We start from the raw sequence: 22240 nt of genomic DNA, 5'->3' as shown, positions 1-22240 counted from the left end.
TTCATAGGCAAGAAGAGGCATTCAGGTTAGATATCAGTAAATTAATGTGATTTTGTTTTAGTGAAGCCTTACCATTTGGTTAGTGTTGAGATGAATGGTGCATAGAGACGTGGCGCCTTGGGCACTGGCTATAATCATTGGAGCTGAAGAGGACTTGACAGTGCTTGTCCTCATCATGTCCTCGTCGCCTAACTTTGAAAATGAAACAAAAATGCATGCTTGTCATTTTATCCCAGGTTAAGTATGAATGCACTGCAGAAGCAAATCAACATTGTACTGCTTCTACAACACTAGGCTACAGTACCATTATTATTCAGTCAAACTCTGTGGGCAGGGCAACATCATGATCAGACCTCTGCCACAGTAAATGAGACACCAGCCTATCAGTAATTTAAAAAATCTTGGGTTGCAGCTGACGTCATAGTGCTGCCCCCTGGTGGTGATCTACCGCTGCTGGTGGACAACCTGGGCTTGGAGCCATTGAAACCCATTCAAAACTTCATTTTTTCGATCTGACACAGAATATTTTTAATCAGACCTAAAGACACACCATGGGACTTGTTTAAAAGCTGAGAACCTCAGCTTTCCATAACTGAAAGCGGTATTTTCCTAGCATCTACCAATCCGAAGGTAGCCTACTTTATGTGCGGGGTTACCTTTCTAAAGATAGCGTTTTGTTTCCTTGGAAACGGAGCGGAGATGAAGCAAGACCAATGAGCCAGACAGACTGACGAAGCGATAAATGTATGTCATTTGATTCGGTTTTGCATTATTATGGATGAATTTCTAATCTTGACATTCTAATGGACAATCTGTACGAGTTTCAAAATGCGTTTTTATGTAACATGGGAGTAAAATGTGTTAACAGTACGCCCGTCTGGGATTTGTTAGCTAGTCCGCTAGTTAGCTGTATGGCAAGTAAGTAATAGATATTAGACTCGATCTGTCTCAATGGCCCAAGCATAAACAAAGAAACACCAGGATGTGGATGTTTAATATCAGCAATTTGTCAAAGCAAAACATTCTGAAAATATTCACAGAACCGGTTCATTTTATCCACAGCCTTGAGTGTCGGCAAATCTTTCCACTTTTGACATGATGTAGTGTATTCTAGAGACCTAGCACTTGCTAGCTAACTAGCGGGCCAGCTAGTTTAACAAATCCCAGACGGGATGTAAACACATTTACTCCCATATCACATAAAAACACATTATGAAATTCGCATAGATTGTCCATTAACATGTCAAGATTAGAAATTCATCCATAATAGTGCAAAACCGAGTCAAATAGCGTGTGCGTAACACATAAACCGCGTCCGTTTCCAAGGAAACAAAACGCTATCTTTAGAAAAAGTAATTCCGCACATAAAGTAGGCTACCTTCGGATTGGTAGATGCTAGGAAAATACCGCTTTCAGTTATGGAAAGCTGAGGTTCTCAGCTTTTAAACAATGGTGTGTCTTTAGGTCTAATTAAAAATATTCTGTGTCAGATCGAAAAAATGAAGTTTTGAATGGGTTTCAATGGCTCCAAGCCCAGGTTGTCCACCATTTCAAATTCGCGCGCTCCCGTGATGGGGAATTCTGACGTAACTACAACCCAAGAAATGATCAAAAAAGGAGACAGGAACAGCAATTCAACAACAAGTGCATATTTAAGCAGCACAAAACAAATACCTTTATGCAGAGTAAAGAATCACCCTCATAGCTAATGTGCTAAATGTCTGTGGTAGCTGCTAATGTGTGCCAAGTTCAAGTAAAACTGTTGCCAAATTGCATCCTACGGTCTTTCCCGGTTATAGACAACAACCACAAGCTGAACGACAAAAACCTGCACTCTCAATTGATGGTGTATGAGTGGTGATACCGAGCTTTTTGAAAGTTAACCGTTGGACTCACAGCATACACTTGTACCAATTTAAAACAGAACTCACCCTGTACTCGATGAAACAGTCGGTCGTCGCGTTGAAGTAACTTTAGGCATGATCTGTACGGGAGCTTGCCAACTCTGCTCTTGCACGAGTAGCTATGTTGAAAAGACGATTGAAAACGGTTTCTTGACGCTCGTTGTCCATTTCACAGGTGCAACTAATCAGTGTTTGTGTGCTCCCGCCAAATGTGAGGGGTGGGGGAAGGGGAGGGGTGTTGGTGGTGCGTGCATGGGTAATTTGCATACAGATATCTGTAACGTCATTTCGCCTAGTCAAAACTGTTATTCTAGATATCTTTAATTACATTTCGACTAGGCAGAATGAACATTACAGATATCTCCAATTTGAGATATCTCTAATCAAAAATCATTTCCAGATATCTATAATTGGATAGTGGATATCTACAATTACATTTCGCCTATCCATAACTCCAGTATGAGATATCTAAAACGTCATTTTGACTAGTCGTAACTCCAGTTACAGATATCTGCAATTGAATTTCGCCTAGTCAAAACTCAATTAAGGATATCCAAAAAGGAAGATATAGATATCTTGAATTAGAAGGATTTGAAGATATCTTGAACTGACATTTTGACTAGGCGAAATTCAATTGTAGATATCTCGAATTGCAATTAAAGATATCTGCAATTCAGTTGGAGATATCTGCAATCTATGTTGTGGATATCCAAAATAGAATTGCGGATGTCCAAAATTACATCACCCATTCAAATGAATGGCAAACGTGACGTCATTTGCCCTATCCAGAATTCATTACGGATATTCGAAATGACAGTTACGGATAGGAGGAATGTCGTCGCGGATATCTGAAATGCTAATTTTGACTAGGCGAAACCGAGTTACAGATATCTGCAACACATATCCATTCTGGCTAATAAATGCTAAATCCGCTTGCCATACGCTCTGTTGAGGGCTGCTATGCCTACTACGCGCAGAGCTCCTCCCTCTCTTATAGGAGCCGCTGCTCCTTTTAACAGTCAGTGGCAGATTCTCTCTCTCTCTCTCTCTCTCTCTCTCTCTCTCTCTCTCTCTCTCCCCATTAGAAATGAAATGCTGAATTGTTGAGGTAATATTGTTTAAATAGCCTAAATGTTTGTTAGATTTATCTGTATTTGCCTCTACAACTTATAGCGCTGTTCATTTTGAAATTTCAGTATCTTATAACTGTAAATGCTTCCTAACATATTGGACACACTTTACACATATTGCTGTGATTTTTCATCTCCAAGTATCAACATGACCATTTTTTGAAGAGGAGATGCATTTTGGAAAAAAAAGATGAGCTCTGGTCTAGTGCGCCATCTGTCTTAAGAAACCCAAAGGTTTTTTTCGGCATTATTTCGCTATCGTGCCTATTCTGAATGAGCCATTTTGATATAGATTAATCTAGATTAATCTATATTAATTTCATAATTACAGTGAGATTAATCTAGATTTAAAAAATTAATCTATGCCCACCCCTAGTTATATTCCAACCCATTTATCAAATTAGGAGTGGCTGCTGTGAGTAGTGTGATATGTATTACTTTGGTTTACGCAAAATGAATGTAACCATTTCTTCCCCTCCATCTATCAACAATCCCTTTATTGAGGGCCAGGCATTTTACAGGACTTACACCCGTCTGTCAGCATCATTAAAAGGAGACACAAGGGAGGGACTGTTCATGGAAAGAAAAAAAGTCACTCTCATTACTCAGAAAAGACAACACAAACAGTAGTGTCACATACAGATGAATTTTAATCTGTAAACCATGTATTCAAAGCAACAGTCAGTCTGACAAAGTAAAACAATACCCTTCCTAAACTGTAAGAAGTCATAACGTGATCTAAAAGAGCGAGGCTGAGAGCATCTCCCAGATGTTACAAACATCTTCATCCACGCGTGTAACCACCACTCGCATGTTTGTCTTATTTTTAACCAAATATAGCTTAGTGAAGAGCGGAGAGGTGGGGGTGGAGGCAGCACCATTGACATCTGAAATAGTTCTCCATAAAAGAAAAACAAAATAAACTGTCTTACTGTCAAGATTAACTTACATTATCAGAAAGGGTAGGAAAAAACCACAGAAGTTGAGCTTTTGAGCTTACTTCAGGAACATCTGAAATTGTAACAGTACTTCAACAAAAGGAGCTGTTTAGAAGTTGGAGAAAATAAAACTGTGTGGCAGCAGTGTCACCTATCCGCTGACCAAAGCTACTGTCAAACTGAGGGATCAAAGTTCACTTGACCTTAGGGGCTGTGTAGAATACATGTTGACAACTTCCATTAAAAAAATGCTTGGCCCCTTTGATCATCCACGGGAGAAAAGATGAATGATTTTCACATTACAAAAACACCCACAATGTTTCTAAAAGACAAAAAAAAGAAAAACAGACAGAAAAACAAACGACAAAACATAAATCAATCACACGTTTAAAAGTCACAGATCAAACAATCTCGTCTTTTTCCAAAGTATAACAAACGAATGGAATTTAGAGTGCAGGTATCTTACAATCTTGTTCCCTCTCAAGTCACACGTAGTGCTTAGAGAATTAGCACCAGAAAAACAATTCAGGTCACCCCCAACAACATTAGCACAAAACCCATCCCACCCCAGCCCCGGAACACAGATTACCAAAACAACACTTTTGTGCATTTACTCATCGAGAAAACACGACTTGCTAGATTTCTCTGGCCAATTTTTCTTTTATTAACACGCAATATGGTTTTGACGTGATTGTCACAACACTAATGTCTGGTAACAGGACTCCCCGTTCAGGAATCCTGACTTCAAAATACTGTGTGTGATGTCATTTGTTTTTTTAGTGTCGTTTTGGTCTTCTAAGCCATTTTTGAAAAGTTTTAAGAGTTTTGTTTTTGTTCAGGGTAAAAAATTGAAAAGAAAATGATCCGTGATTCAGAGGAGAGTAAGCTGCCATTCATGGAGTTATTTCTCGTCCATCCACTCATGTGACAGGAGCGTTTTAATCTCTTCTTTCCTCTCCTATCTTCTCTTCTCTTCTCTTCTCTTCTCTTCTCTTCTCTCGTCTTGCCTTGCCTTGTCTTGTCTTCTTGAGGGCTGTAGAAGGTTGAGGTGATGGCTGGGTTGGTTAGAGAGTTGGAGGTGGAGGAGGTGGGAATCTGATTATGGTCCACTGAATGAATGCGGGACCCCACGAATAAAACTGTACATGCATTCCTGTGAAAGCAACGACAAGAAAGGAACACGTGAAAACAAAACCAATGACAACAATTAGGAAGTCATATGGCAACAAGGTGACCATATCCAAACAACTGAAGTCGATTACTTCTGAGAAATGCACAAAAAGACAGTTGCCACCTTCAATTTAAGATGTTTTTTTTTTTTTTTACAAAATCATTCAGTAGTTTCATCACAATTTGGAAATACATTTGTTACATGGAATCTACCATTGATCTGCCGAGGAAAATGGGACAAAAATGACCATAAGTTGATCTAGTTACTATTTTATGGACATATAACACAAGATGTGTTAAACAGAATTAACGCATTCTGTGCAATACACAGAGAAAACCTTTATTTGTCAAATTGCATTTGTCAAGATTTTCACTGGAGTATAATGAATATTTTACAGTTCAATAAATAAACCAGGCACACTCTTTGAGATCACGTCAGTGGATTACGTCAAAGGTGTTTTTTCAGTATGGTAATATTGACTTGTGGACGGCATGCTTTCACTCGCCTGAGAGAAATACCATGCTGCTTTGCACAATCGTTCCGATCTGAAAGACTAATCACACTTGCGATATGGTCTGGTGTAAACCAGGTAATGCTTTCACACCTCTCCTCACAAGTCTAGACTTGTCATGGCATTGCAATAACCACATATTAGATAAGGTGAGTTCATAGCCTTTGCAAGCATTCTGTATCAGTCACATTGATCACTCTTCATGAATCACTTCAAACTACACTCACTGGCCACTACATTAGGAATACCTGTTACAACTGCACATTGAGGTACATTTCTGAACATGCAATCACATGGTAGCAACTCAATGCATTTGAGCATGTAGACATGGTGGAGATGATCTGATGCAGTTCAAACCGAGCATCATAATGGGGAAGAAAGGCTATTTAAATGACTTTGAACATGGCATGGCTGTCAAGCCGAAAGGGCTTGATTTGAGTATTTCAGAAAATACCGAACTACTGGGATTTTCACACACAACCATCTCTAGGGAGAACAGTAAAAGTAACAGTAACAGCAAAAAGCAATTCTGTGGGCAAACATGCCTTGTTGATGGCAGCGGTGAGAGGAAAATGGCCAGACTGGTTTGAGCTGATACAAAGGCAACATTTAAGTAATATGACCACTCATTACAACCGATGTATGCATAAGAGAATCCCTGATTACACAGCACATCAAATCTTGAGGCAAATAGGCTATAGTAGCAGAAAACCATATTTGGTGCCACTCCTGTCAGCTAAGAACAGGAAAATGAGGCAACGATTTGGACAGGCTGACCATTAACGAGACTAGAAGATTGGAAAAAAGTTGCCTGGTCTGATGAGTCTTGATATCTACTCCAACACTCAGGTGGAATGGTCAGAATTTGGCATCAACAACATGAAAACATGGGTCAACCCTGCCTTACATCAACGTTTCAGGCTGGGGATATATTGGCATAAGGATATTTTCTTAGCACAATTTGGGCCAATTAGTACCAATTTATCTTTGTTGAAATGCCACAGCCTACCCGAGTATTGTTGCAGGCAGTTCAGGCAGTTCTGAAGGCAAAAGGGGGTCCAACTCATCATTAGAGAGGTGTTCCTATTGAAGTGGCCGGTGAGTGTATTTCACAATGACTCCTCAGTGGTGTGTGGGGGAAACCTGTGTCTCTTTAGAATACTTAGAATGAGACACACCACTTCAACTTCATATATTACTCATGACATTAATCTCTTTTGAACACATTTTAATATGATTATTCCATTCCTATAATATTAGATAATCTTCAATTGTTGCATCAGCTTGTTAAGCATCTGAAAGATCCTGGTCAAAAGAGCTTCCCTTGTTTAACACATTTCATTACTCATGCATAACATACTTCCGACTGTTAACTTGACCCTGCATATCAGTGTCATAACTTTAGTCTTAACTCAGAACATTTTACAGAGGACTTTGTTGTTTGTCCAGGAAACATGAAGGCCTAGTCTGCTATAAGACCTACCTATGCATCACCATCTACATTGGCATTACTAAAGGGACCAGTGTAATAGCCTAAATGCTTAATACCATGCTCACTACAAAGCCCTTCCTCTACTCTGGGGCCCACCTAGTCCTCTACTGTAGTACCCACCTCTGCTATGCGTCCTCAGCTATAGTACCCACCTCTGCGTTGTGTCTGCATCCACTTTGAGCACGTCTCCTTCACTGGCCACCTCCTCCAATACAGGGACCAGCTGTCCTATCTCTGTTATAGGCCCTTCCTCTGATACCTCTACAGCATCTGGTATACAGTCCATGCTATACCGCCTCTGCTGTAAGAACCCACCTCTGCCATGAGGCCCCCATGTCATCATCTGCTATAAGACCTGCCTCTGTTATAGGGCTTCTACTTTAGTACCCACCTGTGCTGTAGTACCCACCTGTGCTGTAGTACCCACCTGTGCTGTAGTACCCACCTGTGCTATAGTACCCACCTGTGCTATAGTACCCACCTGTGCTGTAGTACCCACCTGTGCTGTAGTACCCACCTGTGCTATACGGCCTCTGTGTCATCGTCTGCGTTGGCGTCCTCCTTGAGTGCTTCTCCTTCGTTGGCCGCCTCCTCCACGTGGGCCAGCATGTCGGCCATCAGCGCCTCCTCCAGACGCTTCCGCACGCTGTACACCAGCTCCTCCTGCTTCCTACCATCACACCCCAACACACACGGAAACATTACTACAACATCTCAACAACACTGCTACATCTTCCTGCTAACACACACACACACATACACATACACACACGTGAAATTTGCATTTGCATTTGCCAAAGCCGTTATATGATGCGAAACTGTGATAGGCAAGTAAACTCTTTGCATGTTTGGATGAATGGATAAATAAGATTCCTGTTTTGGCTAACGCGTAACGACACGGTCCTCCCTAAGGTATATTAAGGGAAACCGTACGCAATGAGTCTAACTGTAGATCTGACATACATCTGCACAGAGTAAACAAGAGCAATCATAGATAGCAACCTGGCCTCCTTCCTCGATACATATTGCTAGATACATGCGATATTGTGTGTTTGCCGCCATACGCAGGCGAACCAAAACATTGCAGGCGGACAGACAGACAGACAGACAGACAGACAGACAGACAGACAGACAGACAGACAGACAGACAGACAGACAGGGCCATCACAGTACCTGGCCCAAACCCCTCTGGGGGGCCAGGTAATGACATATGGTGTCTACCTGATGTCCTCGTCGGTGACGATGAAGGCTTTGCAGAGGGGCTGTGAGGTGTTGAGCCAGACGCCAGGGTTCTTCTCCACGGCGGCGGACAGTTGGCCAGTGATGGGGGCCGTGCTGGTGTGCAGTGCGCTGGCGATGGCCGACAGCAGGGTCTTATCTGTGCACCCGGGCCCCACGCCTGCAGTTACACGTCACACAGTTACATTGGTGTTATAGTTAGTGTCCACTTTAAAACAGGAAAAGGGCAGCACTATGTACAAATGCCACTCCACTATGTAAATAGAACTAGTTACATTGTTGTTAATGATAGTACCAACTTTAAAACAGGAAAAAGGTAATACAATGTATACATTTTCATGTACGTTTTCATGTACGTATGGTGCAGCCTTTTTCACCATTTTCCACACTACTATTAAATTTATCAGCATACTAAATAATAATAACAATAACAACAACAACCATTGTATTCAGTACCTTGCAGACCTTTAGGAAGCTCCATGGTCTTCACCAGCTCCTCTGCGATGTCGAAAGCATTCAGGCCGCTCAGCTTCTTCTCCCAGAAAAGCTATTGGAGAAAAATGAAACATTAATGTTGGAGAAGCAAAGGAGGATGGACAGATTAAGTCAGTATGCCGTTTGTCGGAGGATTTGACTGGGAATTTAAAAAAACGGCACATAGGCAGGTAGAAATGCCTTATGTCATATATGCCAGCTAGTGCAGATCAACAATAACAATAAAGTCACGGTAAGTTTGATTGTAAAGCAATGTCAGACTAACTATGAAACATCACCTGTCTGGGTTGGTCGATGGCCTTCTGTGGGTCTGTCTTGACCTTATTACTGGGGTGGTTGGTGACCTTGGTTACAGGCTGCTTGAAGATGGAGGCGGTCTGTCTCACTGGCAGTGATGTGTTGAGATCAGGCTTGCCCTGAAAGGTGAAACAACAGTGGTGTCAGCAAATACATCCACTAGACTGTTTTCCTGTATATGTTATGATGTGTTTATGTTTTGTGTGCCGTTTTACACACTCCTAGGAACAAGTGAGCTGGAGAAGGTCAGTGGACAGTCAAATACACTGTCCCCTTCATGTGTACTTAATCTAATAATTAGGAAATGGATCACACTCAGTTTTTTCTTCTTTATTGTGGTTTTCTTTTTATTTTAACATTGCAGGGACTGATATGACAGACGTTTCGGCTCCACAGAGCCCACTGAAGAAGCGTCTGTCATATCAGTCCCTGCAATGTTAAAATAAAAAGAAAACAACAAGAAATAAGAAAAAGCTGAGTGCGATCCATTTCCTAACTACTAGATTACTTCAGAGACGCACCAACAAGACAGAAGTGCGCGGTGTCTGGCAGATAACCTTGTACTTAATCTAATAAGCAACATTTCAGTCCTTAGACAAAAATTAAGTTATTTTAAACCCTTTAAAAATAACAACATCATAACGTTCTGATGATGAAAACATTGCTCATCAAATTATCAGTATCCAACATGGACAACATGCAGTAGTCTTTTCCTGTATTGCTGTGTTTTCCATCAAGAATTAATACTGGAAAAGGCATGGCTGTGACGTTTCTTACTCATCAAGGACATGTTCTCCAAAGAGGCTGGCTGTAAACACTAAGACTTCCTGAAGCCTGAAGAATCTTCTTTTGAGAAGAGCAGCCAAACATCTTCAAGCTCACAGACAGAAGTCCAGTGGCTTACTGAACTAAAATCTTGGGGAAAATGCTGGCGAACAAAACGTTGTGCAAAATAAAAGGTCCCTTGTCAGTTCTCACCTTTGTCTGGTTGTTGTTGTCGTATCGGAGTCTCTGGCGGTTCTTGTTGAGCTTGCTGATGAGCATCTTGCCCGTGCGGAAGTCAAAGGTGCTGAGGTCCATGGAGTTCCCCAGGTAGCGGGCCAGCTGCGGCTTGCTCCGGAACTTCTTCCCAGTTGGACTGGGCGGGAGTGAGGGGCAACAAACCACATGGAGTGAGGTGTTGTAAACACATGAGGAATATGACTATGAAACCACAAATCAAAAACGACACAAGATACAGGAAAAACACACACTTCCAGGCACATCAGCATTAAATGAATAAGATCAACAATATAAATTTAGAGTCACAGATACAAAACACAGCATGCATGTCACAGCCAGTCTGCAGAGCAAAGCAGTAGCACACATATTACAAACACACTGATAGCACAGCCACTGATGATGTTGTAGCAAATGAATGAATAAGCGGGAACTTGGTGAATTGTTCTGCTTGCTGATGTTTTCAAAATGAAACTGAATCAAAATGCATGGTCAAGATGTTCACAATATTTAGTTACAGCCCCAAACTTTTAGAGAGTATTGTCTATTCACTTTCCTTCAGTGTAATCAACAGCCCACGGGTCACATTTTAATGAATGGAGCCAATTCATCAAGTGCGTACCAGTGGTCAAAATCGTACCCCCACAATGGCAACATTGTTTCTCATCATGCAGCTGTCGCTGTCCACATTCGCAACTAGAAACGTGCGTCATGAGGTTGAGATGGCGAGCAGTCGGATATCTGTCACTCAACCCCCTCTCAAATGTTTATCTTTACTCATTGAATATGCGAGGTGTAGTAGGCTAGACGACGTACATATCATCCGTTGCACATTTTGAATAGTTTGTAAAAGCACGAATGTGCGCTTGCTGTTAGTAGGCCTACATTTGCTGTGAACGTGATGTAATGGGTAGTTTAGGAAACGATTTATAAGCATGTAACATGTAACGTGCTTTTGCCGGTAATACATGCATATTCCAGCGAATTCGGCGATGGTCAAACAAAGCCAACAACAGCGTCGCGTGCACCATATTACAGGATGAAGTTTTAAGAAGTAAAATCATACGGTACCACAAACTATACAATCGACCCGCCTCCCCCCTTTCTCGCCTCTGTTCCTCCTCGTCTTCCTCACCTCTGCTAAAAAAAGAACAGCCATCTATTCCTGAGCATGAACATCTATTATTATATCTGCAAAATAAAAATAAAAACACTCCAAACACTATTCCAAGTCCTGTTTCAGGTCACCAAAGGGTCGTTAGGAATTAGATCATGAAGGCAACACAACAGCTTTGTAGTTGACTTCGGGAGCCTGGCAGGGTAGCATTGTCCTGCAATTAACATGGTGGGCTCCTGGCCTCGTTGTTTTGATGCCGCATTAAGGTTACTACATCCCCGCCCCAACTTTCTCAGAGACACCCTCGTAAATGCATCCAAAATAACAACCAACACCCCCAACCCTTAGCAGGAGCACTTGTAGTTCGGCATGTTGTAGGCTACTAGATGTCCTCCTCGCTCAGTACCTAATGTAATAGACATCGCTTTTCCCCGCAGACAAACCCGACTTTCTGGTCACTTCTTCCCTTTGCCAGCCCTTTGGGAGAGCCGAGCACTCCCACCTTTTCCTTTCCATGTTTGTCCTGGTTTAGTTCCGAAGACAGCGGTAAAGCAGCGGGATAGGTGTCTTAACCTTTATGCCACGGAATGCAAATCATTCGCATTAAATGCTTCTGTCAACTACAACACGGCCATTTTCCAACGCTGCCACGGACTCCCAACAATAACTGCATCTCTTTGTCACCGATATCGCTCCGCCGTAACTCAAAGCCTCATCACCCCTCGCCTGTCTCGCGAGGGCAATGCGAGATAAATCCGCAAAGGAAATGGTTACTGTACATTTCAATAAGTTCCGTGGTTCTTTGGCCTAACCTTTACTATTAAATCCACACTTGTATTGCATTTGCAACTCCTAACAGACCCTAGCCAAAATACACTATAGTAGCCTACATATGCTGAAAAATGTCTGCACAACACGCATATTATGGTGATTTTCGATATGCTGAACTGATACATAAATGTTTAGTAGGCTATAGAAAAGAAAGGCTGAAAACAGCGCAACCTCCGTTCATTCGAAATGAAATCGTCTCGCGGTAGGTGAAGTTAGTCACCGGTGAAAATGCTAGCTGGTCCTTCAAGCAATTGGATCAGATGCTAACATTGTGCATTTGAAAGGAATAACTCGTAATTTTGCGACTATCGCCTGAAACACTATGCCAATGCGTAAACTGTAGCCTATCGGTGGTCTAGAACCACAACACATGCAAAATGCGTCGTATTTGTGGTCGACATTCGCAGACACCTTCACGATTTGTTCCCTGACTGTGTCGCTCCTGATTTGCATGCGCGCGGTTGCATTTATGAGCAGATATTGACACTCTTTGGTTGATTAGCTGGAAAAGCAAAGCTTATAGGCATTCACAACGAATACAATGGAAATACAGTGCGAATAGGCCCAATTCTATGGAGCCCATCGAACATGTTGGCTACTTACTCGTTTTTCTCCATCTCGCATACTATCTTGATTTCTCCCGTTTTAGTGTTGGTTAAATCCCCTCTCTGTGCTCCTCTTTCATACCCCTCCCCCTTCAACGAGACAAATGAACGACATTATGCGCGCAACCAGGGTAACCATTGACTGCGGCCAAATGTATCTCTATAGGGGACTGGTAATAGCCTATAGTGCGTTTAGGCTAATATCTTTTCTCACAACTGACACAAGAAATCTCTGACATAGTACTATCCAAACCCTATTGCTCCTGTTGGCCTACAGGTTCTGCACTTTTACAATGAAACGTGGTGGGTATAGGTGGCAACATAATGTGGAAGAGGGTGAAAAGTATTTGGGCCTATAGATCAGTCGTCAGTGCTGCTCAGTTCCCAACACACTTCTGTGTGTGAAGGACAGCAGTAATCTCGATGCCCTATAACTGTTAGTAGCCTTATAATCCTGACTCCTGCAGCTTAGTCTCGAGATGGATTAACAAGAAAGACAGCGACGTGAAACATTTACTCAATCGTAATACTGTACAATAGGCCTACTAGCCCACTACAAATATGTAATAAGGTTACGTCTTCAACCTGCAGAGTGTTACAGGACTATGGCGAAGTGGCCAGGCACGCATGTGTCTAGGCTGGATATTTCTCATTCACATGAAAATGTTAATTTTATTCAACTGCCATGATGATTAGGCTACATTTTAATGCATGAACTTTTTAATGCATTTTTTCCTTTCTAATCTAATTCTTTAGGTCATACCAAGCAAGAGCCCATTAGCACTTTTATTCATTAGGTTACTATTGTCTTATAATTAATTACACATGTCATTATCATCTTACTAAGGCCTATTCTCTATAGTGATTCAGGCTGTTACCTGGTAATCTTAAGGGGGCTGGGCTAGTTATTGCAATGGCCCTGTTTGTCTCTGTCTATCTGTTTGTCTATCTATCTGCTCTCCGGGGAGATATGTGCCCACACATGCACGCAAGCACCCCAACCCCCCCCCCCACACAAACACTCACACACACACACACACACGCACACTCACACACACACGTACATATGCACAGATATGGTCTTCCTAAACGAGTGTGGATATGACTTGTCTAGGTGTGAGTGAGATCAGTTTGACGTTCCTGATTTGCACAGCTGTGGAAGCAAAGGCATTTTATGGCTATATCAGAATGTGGCAAGCATTCCAGAACCATAGATATCCAGAGAGCCACAACAGAATAGAAACAGGGACGGATTAATACACAGGCTAGATATGGCTGCAGCCTAGGGGGCCCCAACTGCCAGGGTGGCCCCTTACTGGCCAAATGTGTGTGTGTGGGTGTGGGGTTGCAGAATCGTGAGAAGATGCAACATTTAAAAAATCATCTGTCCTGTGGAGTACAGTTGGTAGACAAATGATCTTTAATCCATAGCTCGTAATTATGACTAACACTGTAAATATGTGGCGAAATTTGCCTTCCGCGGGGCCCAGAGCAACCTGTAGCCTAGGGGCTCCAGGCCATCTTAATCCAACCCCGAACAGAGCAGTTGGATGACAGGTGCAAAAGCTACCCGTACATTCGTTAAGAGCTGTGTGTGAATTCTACTGATTAGGCCATTTTGAAACTTCAGTGAATAGGGTGATGCCCCATTGCATTTTCCCTGTTATGCTGACAAACTGAGTAGAGCTAAGTGTAATGCGTTTTGTGTGTTCCCTTATCCCTCTATGTCACTCTTTTTATGTCTACATTTTATGCCATTTTAGTATTTTATTAATGCTCAGCATGTTTGACCCTAACTTTTGCCTTTTACTTGTCTTCGTTTTTAATCAAACAATTTTATTTATTTACTTTTTACTTTCTATTTTATTTCATTATTACTAATTTTTAATAGTTGTTAAGCATATGTATTGTATGAATTGTGTTATACAAATGCAGTTATTATTGTTATTATTATTATTAGTAGTAGTAGTAGTAGTAGTAGTAGTAGTAGTAGTAGTAGTAGTAGTAGTATACCAGCAAATTATTTTAGGTGAATAGGCCGACTGTGCAATCCTCTGTTCATGAACTCTACTAGCAGGGCATACAACCATGTTGTAAGGAATTTGAATCTGAAATAAATGATGGCACACAGGAAGCAGTTAAGAGGATATATGCCACATCAGTAGATGGTGTGCAAGAAAAAAAAAGCCATCTACTACAGTGCCTTCACAATGTTGGCTTCTCCAAAACATGCCAGGTACCATCTGCGCAGATCAAAAGTTGAAATTGGACTTCAACATTGACCTTTTTATGAACTTGATCCGAAAATCCATTTGTTGAAAGCACACAATGTGTTAAATCCAAAGTTCTATCATATTGCATATCATACAGAAATGCTTCTGTGAGGCTTAAGTGGCTTGGCTACCAATAGCCTACATTTCATGTAGAGATGTACAGGATCCAAGATCCGGTTCCGGATCGGGCAGGACAATAGAGTTTTTCAGACTCTCCGGATCCAGCAGGATCTTAAGCCGTGGATCCGGTATCCGGCAGTTACCTAAAAATCAGGATCTGGGGCATCTCTACTTTTTACGTAGCCTAGGCTTTTCAGTCAGTCTTTCACAACCCCAATCGCTGCATGGAGTGAAAGCCCTTTGGAAGCGGCCGTTGAAGGCAGTGTGGCGGTAAGCCAATGAATCTTGTAAAAATAGTTTGCGCCAACGTAATAAAAAGGGCCCACGTGTGCGAGTTGGCTATGTGTTTCGACCCTTTCGTAGGATCCGGTATCCGGATCCGGCAGGATCTTAAGCAGTGGATCCGGTATCCGGCAGGATCCTAAAAATCAGGATCCGGTGCATCTCTAATTTCATGTCCAAAATATGTCATTCATAGTAACTGTAAGGGTATACAACTTTGCCTCAGATTGTGGCAGACTTATAATCAGGCGCAACTTGTTCCTGCAGCACCTGCGGTCTTAAATTCCCTGCCAACAAGTTGCCCCTGATATTGTGTCCATGTTTTTGGGGCTAAATGTTGACTTATCAGGCCTAGACATCACTGAAAGTAATTATAACATGTTTGTGTGTGTGTGTGTGTGTGTGTAACTCTCTCCACATAAAATTGAATAGTCAAGGTTCAAACGTGTAGAAAGAAAAGACTACCTACATCAACTTTGCACAAAACCAACTTCGTACCTAGAGGGGTGTTCCAGAAAGCAGGTTTGGTCACCTACCAGTGTTTTCATGGACTATCAGTAACACTCATAACTTTGGCTGAATTAAGTCGTTACACTTCTATTATTGTTTAGTCCTGCTGTGTCAGTCAGATTTAAGAGGGTTGTCTGACCAAAGGGCATGTTATTTATTTTCAAATAATAATTTAATTTGTCATTGTCTACCGTATCACCGTTCCATTCAATACAGACATGTTCTCTCTTTTTTGCCACAGAGCAGTCTTCATGGGAGAGAAACAAAGGGTCACAGAAAGTTCAGTGCATACTGAAGTAGAACTGAAGTTGGGGGTGAGACTAACAATTCTGGACTGATTTACTGATTGTTTCAAATGCAGATCATAGTGGTTTTGCACATCTCAAACAATATGTTTTCAAATGGCCATGGATTTGAAATTTCTTCTTCCCAATTCTGAAATCATATTCATACTTTAATGTAAGTCCACTTCTGCACTCTGAGATGTATTTAGTACTGGAGTACTGTACAAGTACAAAAGTCACTGTGCTGTATAGTTGTGGTTATTGTTGTTTGTAAGCCTAAAGCCTGAACTTTATAATGCAATAGCCCAGATTAATCTCTCTCATGAAGGTAAAGGGCTCTCAAAAACAGGTTAACCACTCCTCCAGGTAGACTTACTCAGGCTTTACTTTACTAAGCTACTTACTTCAGGACATTAAAAAAGTATTTGAGTAAAGGTATTAAGTTCATTGTACATATTTAGTGAAGTAAAAGTGAAAGAGGAAAAAATAATACTCCAGTAAAGTACAGATACCGCATTTTAGTACAAGGAGAGTACTTCAGTAATTCTACTTCAATACTATACAACTGTTTCTGCAAGATTCCATTCTTTACCCAGTCTCTTCCCCTCTTTAACCTTGCTATGGCTTGGAAGTTACAATAAGTATAGTAGCAGCTTTAAACTCATGTCATGCAGAGCAAAAAATATGAATATGAAGCATGACCCTCTTCATATATATTAATATACACAAATGTCTGAGAAAAGGCAGCCAAAATTTTGATAATAAATACCTAATGTTACACCTTGCACCTTTAAGGAATTACAGAGACAATAAATGCTATAAAGCTATGATAAACCTTTTATTACAATGTTTCAATTGATTTTATTCTTTTTTGAAGTATACAAGATTCAAAGCCGGACATTGAAAAAAAGGTATATTTCTGTCATTAAAAATGGCACATTTATTGCTACATTACTGTTATATACACGACAGTTCTCAATACCTACTTTATATATATATTTATATATAAAACAAAACGATAACAAAAAAAAAAGACCTAAACTGGAGGCACTCTGAAGACCCGACAGCAGTATTGTTCATGTCCGTACTGCAGGTGTAAGATGCCTTGTTGTGACAGTGACATCTGTACTGCGATGGAGACCGTGAGATCACACGCTCTCACTTCAGCCCAGAGACTTGGCATACTTACACGTCGTGCATGTAAATCATTCAACTCAACGTGAATATGATTCAGTCCATTTATCGGGGCAAATAATCTGCAAATCACCCTAAGCATGTATCAACTTAGAAAAAGAATGAATCTTTTTGAGTAAGATGCAAAAGAAAACATTGCCGCATACAATCGGGATACTATTATCGCCACTCAGAGCTCAGACTTAGATGCTGAAAATGTTGGACAGTGTAAAAGCAGACATCAGAAAGGATATTTCAAACAAGGAAAGCAAAAAACAAAAAACATTGCAAATTCAGAAGCCTATTCTATGGAGTCAAAAGGAGGAATTTTTGCTGACAGTATAAGTGAGCTCCAGTTCAGATGATTTAAAAAAAGAAAGAAAGATGCCCCTTCTACCATCAAAGTTTAATGTTGAGGTGCTTCACAGAACACAGAGCTAAACACTGAGACGACTGAGTTCTGAAGCCCAGCGGTAGCAAGAGGCATAGAAATGACAAAAGTAGAAAAACGAAGAAAGCAAAATGGGGATAAAGAAATAAGTGGGTTTTTAGAAAATAAAAAGAAAAAAAGGAAACTGAACTTGACAAAAAAATTCCCCACAGTATTGACATAGGTAAAAGATCATACCAAACTAAAAAGACATTTACACATGTTAAATGTTTTCATAGATACACTGAAAATCATTCCATTTCATATTTTCCCCCAAAAGCGAGAAAAAATGAGGGGGAAACAAATAGATGGGATGTACCTCTCTTCTCAGCACCACATACAATGTTCTGCTGTTACAAAAAGAGGGAGGACATGTTTTACAAATGAAAAATTGTTTTTAAGTTCAGGCACTGATAAGTCTTCACTCTGCAAATACGACCAGTTTGGTCTAGAGAATGAAAAGGCCACTCTTTAATATTGAAAGATTTCCCTCTTCCCCCTCCCTTCCCACCTCAAAGAACAACAACAAAAGAAGAAAACCACAATGGTGATGTGATATGTTCTGTTTGCAACACAGACTGAAGCAGAAGTCTGTCGTATATTATGTAGGGAGCATAACAACTGCCACAGATAACACTGTTGTACCACCTAATCTACCGAAGTTGCACTTCGGTTTTGTTATCTCCTCGGGAATGCTGCAGACAAAACTACAACAACCTACAAAATAAATTAAAATAAAAAAAGAAAACTGAAGCAAACAAGGGCAATCTATATTTAAATGGTACATTCACAAAACCAGTTGCATAATTGTATGAGCAAGGCTAAGTCCACAGGGCAAGCATTGCCTTTGTGTAGCTACACCACCCTTACATAAGAACACTTTGATCTCCGATGGATAGAGTTTCAGACTGTGGCACTGCTTTTTGTCTCAGCATTTCCCTTAATCAAAGAGAATCTGACACGCGACTCGTAAGTCGACAAAATGTTGCCGTTTTAGTTCTTTGCGAGGCTCCCTTGGACAGTTTTGGCCATTTCCTTTGAAATGGGAACAACCCTGTTACTGTGGTTGAGCCAGTGTGCTTGCTTTAACTACTACGTCTCTCCCTTTCTCCCTCGTCAAGAAAAGATGACCAAGTGACTGACTGACTGACTTGATTTGATTCGCAGCCTTTCGGGTATGTCATTTACTTTTCTTTGTGATACACTCTTCTTCCTTGCCTTAATGATATATTCTTCATTCAAAGTAATATTGTCATATTTGTAAAAATCTACAATGTATAATCTAACAAAAATATACTTTTCTTATACATTTCATATAGGCCTATATATTCAATTTTGCTTACTGGATGTTAAGCCAACATCCATAGGTTTCAGTATGTATTATGTGGACTTGAGTTAACTAATCCCAGGGGGAAAGCAATGCATTGGCAATGGAACATATTCCTTTGTTTAAAAAAAAACTTTCCAATTCATTCAGGAGTTTGCAAGTACACAAGAGCAAGGGAAACAGTGAAAATGTCCTGCACCTGTCCCTACTTCCTGTAAAAAAAATCCGGGGGGGAAAAACTAGTGACAAAAATAAGGAGACTATTGAATCAGGTACACAAAGAGCAATGTTGATCAATCAGGTACAGCGTTTGGACCTGACATCAATCGCTAGCCAAACATCTACACAAACCAACCCCATCAGGCAGGAAATCTCAACTCATACAAAACAGAGTAAAACAGGAGAGGGAGAGAGACGGGGGGAGAGAGAGAGAGAGTTGATGAAGATGAAGAGAGAGGAGGATGAGAGTGGAAGGGCAAGACGGCCAAAAAAAGGCAAATTCACCTACAGATGGCAGTCTACGAGAAGGCAGACAAACAACAAACAAGCCCAATATGACTGACTTCACTTGACCCGATGCCAAGCACAGAGTCCTGTGCAGTCATCTACCGAGCATCGATTAAGTCGAGGGAGAGGGCGGGTGTACAAGCATGATGGGCTGACAGAATCGTACAGTACTGATGCAGTGACAACTCAACACGGCCATCTCAGTCTACTCTCCGTGTGTCTGTGCTGATTTGTGGAGGGGAAGTTGGGCGAAGCTTGTTCGAAAAAAAAATCACCGAAATCAGTCAGACTGTTTTGTATTCTGATAAGTAGTATATTTTTGTTGGAAACCACAATCTTCCAAATGTGTGCTGTAGACAGATTGAGAACAAGCCATGAGATCTGTTATCCTCATCCCTGTGCTGGCTAGCCTTTCGCTTGACCCTAACTAAGCCACCTATGATAGCTTGGAGTATGTCGCAGCCCAACACACAGCTGAGGTCCCCTCTCGTGTCACATGCTTTTGGCCTCTAGAGGTGTGTGTGCATGTGTGTGTGTATGTGTGTGTGTGTGTGTGTGTAAGACTGTACCTTCAGGTTGGGAATGACGCACTACATAAACTTGCTCATCACACGAGCAATCGCTAAACAAAATTTGTTCCACGCATGAAAGCAATTTGCTTCAATGTCTCATAATATATAAAACATAACAAGTAGGCACAAATCCTTGATTACATTTTTGACTTTTTTGTCTCGTTTGTTAGGTGTCCTCTCATTCAGAGTACCTTTCGGCAGTGAAAATATTGTCCTTTGCAGAAAAAGGACAAGTACTCCAGTGCTCCATCCTAATATGTAAGCCGAACAACTTGAGCATACAAAATAAAGAAACGAAATGAGTATAACAAGAGAAATGTTCTTCACATTTGCGCTGGTACTGATGGTCACGAGTGTGGCAAATAGGCTGTGTCAGTTTTGGCAGTTTTAGGAGTGTGCAGACAAAATGTGTCAGTGTGTGTGTGCGCGCGTGTGCGTGTGTATGTGTGAACGTGCAACTGGTACATTGCGAGGGCAACGCACATTCACCCCCCCAATATCTCTACACACATGCATCCACACAAACACCCACACCCACACACACGTAATGGTGGGACTGATGGAAGAATAGAGAAAGGCCACATCTTCTGAGAGCCATGGAAATTCCATCAGATCTGTGGACAAAAGACAAAAAAAAAAGCAATCAATGTCTGTAACATACACAATCACATAATACAAAATTACAACAAAAGTATGTCTTTCCAAATTTGAAGACATTTAAAGGAAAATTCCAGCGATTTTCTGAACATCAAATTTTTTTGAGGCCAAGGGAGGTTTGGCAAAGGGAAAAATCCCGAGAAAATTTCATGCAGGCAGGACTAACTTTGGGTCTTGAGCACATTTCCATCAAAGCAGACCATTACCACCCCCTACCCCAAACTGTGGAGTTCAAATTACTTCTATTCCATTTAGGGCCTGTTTATACATACCCGGGTATTTTGATAAACAAACATTTCTCTTCTCTATGCATGGCAAATTATTGTCGTTCACATCATAGGCAAATATGCATAAATATGCTGCTAAGAGCGGTCATAAATACGTAAGCCGGTCTGCGGTACGGAGAATGCCATTCAAGTCTCCGTTTATCGCTGTTTATATACAAACGCTACCCGGAGTTTTTAAAAATCTCCTCTTTTGCCTGAGCTTTTTTGAAGCTTCGTTTATAGAGGGAAAACCTCCGTTTGTTTATAAACAAAAGGCACAAACGAAGGGAAAGCTCTACGTTTATTAAAAAAACGTGTATTTAAAAAAAAAAAAAAAGATATTTCCATTTGTGCCTTTTTGTTCACACACACATTTTCCTCAACAACTCTTTAAAGAAACTAGAGCAAAATTGGAGGTTTTTTTAAAACTCCAGATTCGCGTTTGCATGTACAGGCAGTAAAACAGAGACTTGAATGGCTTCCTCCTTCCCGTCACACAGTTGCACGCAAGCTTAATGTATTTATGGCAGCTCTGAACAGCATTTTTACATCCGCATTTATGCAGATTCTCTAGTGGTGTGTGTAAACTTATTTAGGAAAACTGAGGGAAGAACATGTCCGTTTATCAAAATACCCAATTGTGTCAATAAACATATTAAATACTTATCCCCTCGTCCCCACTAAGGCCTGCAGTGCCCTGAAGAAGTAGTCTTAATATTCCTTTAGATCATCAATAACAACAAAATTAACGCTTCCACATGTCATCAACGCTGCTTTGGCGGGAGCGATCCGTGCACTCACCTGAGTTCTACATGTGGCCTACAGGGTTATGTCCGTCGCCGCCCAGCCCGGGGTGTGCCCCTGAGAGCTGCATGGGCGTCTCGCCCACCACCCCAGATACCTTCTCCTCCTCCCGACGCTTCAGGCACGCGGCTTTGGGGTTCAGGTTGCGCTCTGGAGTTGGGGATGAGAAGGGAAGTGGGGGAGGCAGGATAAGAAGTGCAGAGGGATTAACTTCAAGGATTAGGAGCGTGCTGAGGCCAAAAACAATGCTTGATTTAAAAACATGCATACAACTCATCATCATCATCACAATGACTACTTCAATGT

General features: G+C 41.2%; 2 protein-coding genes across 17 annotated transcripts in view; both read right to left on the bottom strand.

Annotated features, from left to right (window-relative positions):
- Positions 1-3666: 3666 nt before the first annotated feature.
- Positions 3667-12832, bottom strand: mbd3b (methyl-CpG binding domain protein 3b). 10 transcript variants are annotated; one of them, XM_063201379.1, is made up of 8 exons: positions 12728-12809; positions 11248-11316; positions 10156-10315; positions 9159-9296; positions 8842-8932; positions 8368-8545; positions 7664-7816; positions 3667-5125 (listed from the first exon to the last, which is right to left on the bottom strand). In XM_063201379.1, exons 1-7 carry the CDS (start codon positions 12739-12741, stop codon positions 7669-7671), a joined length of 798 nt encoding a protein of 265 aa, XP_063057449.1. In that variant the 5' UTR covers positions 12742-12809; the 3' UTR covers positions 3667-5125; positions 7664-7668. The 10 variants fall into 10 exon arrangements, with proteins under 10 accessions (XP_063057449.1, XP_063057453.1, XP_063057447.1 ...); XM_063201383.1 differs by having other exon boundaries at positions 11248-11313; positions 12728-12780; XM_063201377.1 differs by lacking the exon at positions 12728-12809 and adding an exon at positions 11700-12033 and having other exon boundaries at positions 8851-8932.
- Positions 12833-17030: 4198 nt separating this feature from the next.
- The window catches only part of tcf3b (transcription factor 3b), a 31749-nt gene continuing 26539 nt past the window's right edge, over positions 17031-22240 (bottom strand). For all 7 annotated transcript variants that reach the window (XM_063201369.1, XM_063201367.1, XM_063201371.1 and 4 more), the window contains 2 exons: positions 21932-22084; positions 17031-20821 (listed from right to left, as the gene is read on the bottom strand). In XM_063201369.1, coding sequence (XP_063057439.1) covers positions 21939-22084 — 146 coding nt within the window. In that variant the 3' untranslated portion in view covers positions 17031-20821; positions 21932-21938. The remainder of the gene's footprint in view (positions 20822-21931; positions 22085-22240) is intronic.

Source organism: Engraulis encrasicolus, chromosome 6, assembly GCF_034702125.1.
Source record: "Engraulis encrasicolus isolate BLACKSEA-1 chromosome 6, IST_EnEncr_1.0, whole genome shotgun sequence".
NCBI classification, from domain to species: Eukaryota; Metazoa; Chordata; class Actinopteri; order Clupeiformes; family Engraulidae; genus Engraulis; species Engraulis encrasicolus.
Note: the sequence above shows the minus strand (reverse complement) of the source record. Positions and strands in the feature narration are given on the sequence as shown.